This window comes from Calidris pugnax, unplaced genomic scaffold, assembly GCF_001431845.1.
Source record: "Calidris pugnax isolate Ruff unplaced genomic scaffold, ASM143184v1 scaffold14, whole genome shotgun sequence".
Taxonomy (NCBI): Eukaryota; Metazoa; Chordata; class Aves; order Charadriiformes; family Scolopacidae; genus Calidris; species Calidris pugnax.
Window position 1 is genome coordinate 5833750 of NW_015090793.1, and position 6204 is coordinate 5839953.

The following is a 6204-nucleotide window of genomic DNA, read 5'->3' on the forward strand; positions in this document are numbered from 1 at the left end:
AAGATGCTCTTCAGGAAAAACAACACACATCTGAAAATGCCTAAAATAAAGCATGAAACTGGATGAAAGCTGCCATCCCTAAGTTACTGTTATTGTCAGACAGTCTGTCTAAAGAGTTTAAGCACACACCAACAAACAAGCTACAACACTGCCAACAGTCTGACTCCAGGCACCATGCTGTTGTGTTTGAATTCAGTTCTTACCTGCGCTCATTACAGGCCTCACAGTTGCATGCTATGTCTGAAGGAGAGGAATTGCTAAGATCTGCAGCAGGCACCGTCTGTGCACCAACAGTTATTCTTCCTCCTCCTACAGATTCCTGCTGTGATCCACTGTTTCCAAGAGGCATGTGCAAAAGGAAATCTTGGCTCTTAAAGGAAAAAAATACAGGTACCCTTCAGTTTGTAAGGTAGAAGTCTGACATGTTAACATATAGGCAAATATTCACATTGCAATTCTTACTGCTTAATGTATTTCAGCAGGACACTCAACTAGATACGAAGAATATACCTTCAAAAAGCCCAATAAATGCAAACTGTGGACTGAGAAAACCAAAGACCTAGTTTCATTTCTAATAACCAAAGTATGTTGCTTCTAATTATCACCTTTATGTACTCCAGCATAAACAATGAACTAAGCTAAAGGAAGGCTTGCATCATCCATGATTAATCATCAACTAGTAATAACTCTTCAGTCTCTATTTGACAGTATGTTTGGCTTCTGTAGTTTAACAACCCCTTCTAGCAAAAAGCATAAAATCTCTTTGTTTATAACAGCCAGACATACTACTTCACAGTAATGGATGTTCGAAAGCTGCTGTCATTGGGAATAGATGCTACCTCCTGTGCACAGTGCTGCTCAGTACTAGCAGATGACAAACCTCTCTCTCGAGGCTGCTGGTATTTTTGGTCTCCAGTCTCTCTCCCTTCTCTGTACTCCAGCCCCAGTACATACCATGCTTCCCTCCTGCATCCTGCCCAGGTTGCCACCAACCTTCTGTGGCACCAGGCAGAGAGGTCTCCCACTTCAGGCGCATGACTGAAGAGGGATTTTTTTGTGCTTTACCCCAGATCCTGGAGCAGGATGCAGACACAGGCCAAACCAACCTGCGTGCACTTGCTGCCAACAGCAAGATGAGCTACTAGGAATGGTGCTGTGGCAAACCAAGCCAGGTAACGAGAGCAGTAGCAGCAACTCGAACACACGAACATCTATAGCTCTGGCTTTCAGCAACTGATACAAGACTTTTTTAGTTCATTTGGGTTTTTTTTTCCCCCAGTTGGTTTCTCTAATTTGGCTAGCCACCTAATTTATCTAGTTGGTTTTTTAAGTCAGGCTTCTCAACTTTGAAAATCCTTTTGCTGTTTGCTTTTAGAAATTCCTCTTAAAATAGGAAAAGAGTTGCCAAATTAAAAAGATACTGCAAATTTTTATTTCACCTGGCGTATCTGTAACTTAACAAAACATTTAGGAAACAAAGCCTTGCACTTGCTGGACACTTCTTTCTTTACTAGTTCATTAAGCAGAGCTTAAATATGACAATTTTGATTCAACTGAACAATAACGTGTGTCAGTCTTGCTATGCTTTGAACTCTCTCCAAAGCACTTACCATCAGACTACCAATATAATTCCCTTAGATCTACTCTCTTTTGATTAACTTTACTAACCCTTGTTAACAGCCAGAATATCAGTAAACACTAGTTGTATACAAATGTCACAGGAAAATTTTCCTTACAAAAAACCATTAACTGTGCTTTTAACATGCATTTAGCAACACTATACAGAGTTTAAATACACTATGCAAAGACAATCTTTCTTCACACTGATTTGTTTACTGAAATAAAAATTTGCATGTGCCTATGGGTATCAGCTGGAATCTATAGTGCTGCCAATTATCTCAAGTGTGTAGCTTCCCAGATCAGTTGTGAAGATCTGGTTCTGCAGTATAGCACAGTTCACTTTTAATGGAGTTTTGGTGGAGCTGTTAATGAACTTTTTCTATCTTTCTGCTACACTGAGCACAGTCCTTATGTGAGGTTGAATTCTCAACTGAAAATATATTGTAACAATTTAGAAAATAATCACAACTTGAAATACTAGCACCATGTATTAAATCAGTGCTTATTGTGCTACAACAACTAATATGAAACCCATATATGCGTACTACGCAAAGTTGTGCTTCTTTATTGAAAAAAAAAACAGTAAAGAAAAGACAATAAAACTCAAAAGACATGCAAGAAGGTCCCAGTCCAACTGCAGTGACTCAAAAGCAATACTGGAAGAAGGAAAATTCAAATAGTTTACCTCACAAAGGGGGGAAAAATACACATGAGCAGACAGAGAATAGAAAAAAAAAGGTGTAATGATTAAAGTTGCCTTGGTAAGTGTTGAAGAAACAGAATTTAAGTAAAAAGGGAAAGGACAAAGTACGACATCCAATAAATTAAGAAGGCAAGGAAAAGGTTAGAAACAAATCCAAGACTTGCTTTACTCAAAAATCCAAAACTCAGAATGGGAATTCCTTAGCTTTGGAACAACTTGTCCGTTCAGTTTAGTTCATAGGAAAACCAACTCAAAATCTCCTAAGATACTTTCTAAGCATTTACAGTTTAAGTGGTTCCAAAGCACAAAGTACCATTCAGTCCATAATGCGTCTTCTTAGTCTACTGAAGCACTTCGACTTACCACAAGAGATTGCTCTATTGTCGCATGCCTCTCCTCCTTTTCGACTGTTCTTCGACAGTCTGGGCACACCCACAGTGGAAGATGCAGCATATTGTTTGCTTTTGGAGATGTGGAAAGTGCTGTTTTACTAGAATTTTTTATTCCGCTCTCTGAAAGCGAAGTATCTTTTCGTTCACTTCTACATAGAAGACAATGCTCGCCAGTTGTATATGGTGCCCTTTGGCCCAAGCCAAAGGTAAACGGTGTCTACAAACAAAAGTTTTGATAGATAACTGGTTATTCACAGAACAAATACCGGAGAACCTACCTTATTGTGAGATTTAAAAACAAAACAAAACCAAAAAACCAAACTCACATATTATAATGGTCACTATTAAATGGTGACTATTTGGAGTGTCCCAAGATCAAACTCTTAATCAGTCTTGATACCCACTTGGCAAACAATTCTGATTATGAATCCTCTCCTATTTAAAAAGTAATATTTTCAGGGAGCATGGACTACAGCCTTCTGCTTTAAAATAATTCAGCCTAGATGCAATAATCTAGTAAGTAAAATAAAAAAAAGGATAGTGCGATTCCTTTTACTGTTGTTACTCTTACAAATAAAAAGGCAAATAACTGCTCTTTGAAGTTCTGTGTCACCTTCTTTAGTACTAACCAAAACAAAGACTCAGCTAAGCTTGTTACAAAATAAAAGTTTAACTCGTTTTTAACAAAACCAATCAGTAGGGTCTTAAAATCCACTATTATTTCTTGAATAAAGTAGACTTGGTAACTTATGAGGACAGAGGCAGTTCAAAACCTAATTTCTCTTCCAAGATGCTACTGTGCATGAAATCATGGTTCAGCCACAAAATGCTGATTATTCACTAAGACTGATACTCAAAAACTTGCCTAGCAGCACAAATCAAACAGAACCCAACATCACAAGACGTAAGTTAAGTTATAGTGAATGGAACAAAACATCTTGCAGTGGCAGAATCACAGATTTGCCCAATTATATTACAGGTACTACCTCTGCCTTAATTAGCAACATCTTATATGTAAGCCTCAATATAGTTAAATTCTTTCTCAAAGGAAAGGCTAAATATAAATAAGTCATTAATAAGTCACTCAAGCACCCCTCTAGACACTGCTCCAACCTGAATACTAACAAAAATACTGCTTTAAAGATCTTGTAGGGCTGAACTGCACAAGCACAGGTGGAAAGTTCTTTAGGGCAAAGGACTAGTTCAAGCTATAACAATTCACTAACTCTCTTCTTGTCTTCACAGCAATAACAAATCAATTCCCCATTGCTGACATATAAAAAAAAAAACAGCAGAGCATTAAGAACTCCGATTTTGGGATTCTTCGCATTTATAAAGCTGACAGACTCTGCAATATGGAAAGAAAAACTGAGAATTGTAGACATCAGTAAAGACAAACACTGAATTCATCTCCACAACTATCATCTTATCTTTCAGAAGTTCACAAGAAATTTAAGAGATTTTGTAAGAACAGCTGATCTCTTTACTCATCCATACCACTTCAAGAATTCACACTTAAGCACCAAGGCAAGAAAAAGAACACAATTTCTCCAGGTATCTGATGCAGGTTTTCAGAAAACTATCTCATGAAGGAAGACTCGCTCTATCTCCTGAACGGCTGTTTGTATGAGCATGAAGAGATTTCTCAAGTTAGACATTACTCTTGGTTGACCTGTGCTCAACTGCAGATCTTACTAATGCCTAAAAACCCTGCATGCAGGAGGCCAGAGCTGCTCATCCCCTTTGCCCTGAAAGTCTCCTTGTTAAAGTAAGTTTTTTGAAGCCAGATTAAGTCTCTGTTGGAATGATGACGACCTCTTTATAGCTATTGCAGACAAATCCTTATGAATATCATCTGCAGGACATCTTTCAACAAGTATGAAAAACAGAGGACAAAAACGTAAAAGTTCAGAAGGTAAGACAACCTGACACGTACTCTTTTGCAAAGGCAAACATACTGCAGTCATGCCGCAAGGGCTTTTGGAAGTGTTTAATTTGCTTAAAGCTGCACCATCATAATTAAAAAAGCTATGGCAAATAACAGCAGGAACAACAATCTTAATTCTGGCCAACTCACAGACTCAGTAAAGCCCTACAAATCTCCCAATTGGGTCTGCATCTACAACAGATTTGAAGTTCAAATCTGAGAAAGCACTTGGTTCCTAGAACATGATGCAAATCAACTGCTAAGAATGAAAATTTCTAAGCAGTTTATTTCTAACAAAATTGACAGTTAGAACCTTGACAAGATCCAGACCATAAGCATCTCAGATTCCTGTTATGGCTTTGTCATACTAAAATTAATAAGAAACTGCAATTCATAGCTTTATTTAAAAGATGAAAAATGAAGTGACTGTTCATGCTACCCTTTCAACAGCAGCAATAAAGTTTTCCTGAATTAGATGAGCTCGGAATTAGGTCACATAATACATTTATACGTGCCTTCAGTGTAATTAGAGCAAAGTGTACACTTTGAGAAAAGCAAGATATTTTTCCACTAGTCAGGCTTCAAAAAAATGTGTGATGCATCTCTGCAAGAAAACACCCTATCTCACTTTCTCTCTGAAACATGTTCAGATAGAACATTCATAAATGAAAGCTGGAAGTAGGACAAGTCGGAACAGAAATAACTGCATCTCTGCTATGTATTTAGATATATTTCCAAGAATAACTATATTACCATAAAACTGCATAGCTTTTTTTATGCCTATGCCCAATTTCAAGCTTATTATAACAATAAAATTTGACGTTAGAAATAGTAGCTTTCACTGCATTTTAAAGCTTGAATAATGAAGTCATGAGAAGCTGACTTCAGTTAGTCAAGTCCTATCTCAGAGATGCAGATCTTTCTGAAGGCTTTTCTCTAGTATGTTTAATACCATTTAATAAGTAATTCTGCTATCATATACACCCACAAAATTTGGCACCACATACCTGAGAAACACCTGTGAACTCTGATCCAACAGAACTGTCTGTAAACTGTGTACCATTTAGCGAGACCTGGAAAAAATTAATAGTATATTGTTTACAAGAGTTGAGTTTAATGCTAAAAGAGAATTAAAAAATATAAACAACAAAACCTTCCCCTGTATCTGAGGGTTGATAAAACAGCTTTTGAATCTTGAATGACTGTTTGACTGCAGAGATGGAAAGCCCTTTATCTTTTGTAAGAGAAATTCTACAGATGCAAAAGTTTACAATTTATGTATTTTAAAGTTGTGCACTATAGCTGTTTTATTAGCAATGCAACCCTAAGATGAAAGAATTGATACAGGAAAAAAGAGAAGTCATAAACAAAACTATGTTTTTCCTTCTGTATTTGATTGTTTGCATTTAGCTTTTAAACTTCTATTGTGAATCGAGACAATTACCCCAGATTCTTGCCTTTTGAAAGTTGAATACAATACTGCTTAGAAAAATATGCAGTGTTAACCAGGAAGACGGTTCCACAGCAAGCCTCCAAATGGCATTCAGCTATTCTGCTGCAGC

At 37.1% G+C, this 6204-nt stretch overlaps 1 protein-coding gene across 2 annotated transcripts in view; it reads right to left on the bottom strand.

Moving 5' to 3' along the window:
• Window positions 1–5715, bottom strand: part of FAM193A (family with sequence similarity 193 member A) — a 48446-nt gene extending 42731 nt beyond the window's left edge. For both annotated transcript variants that reach the window (XM_014936037.1, XM_014936036.1), the window contains exons 1-3: window positions 5650–5715; window positions 2687–2932; window positions 204–370 (exon numbers count right to left, since the gene is read on the bottom strand). In XM_014936037.1, coding sequence (XP_014791523.1) covers window positions 204–370; window positions 2687–2776 — 257 coding nt within the window. In that variant the 5' untranslated portion in view covers window positions 2777–2932; window positions 5650–5715. The remainder of the gene's footprint in view (window positions 1–203; window positions 371–2686; window positions 2933–5649) is intronic.
• Window positions 5716–6204: the final 489 nt, after the last annotated feature.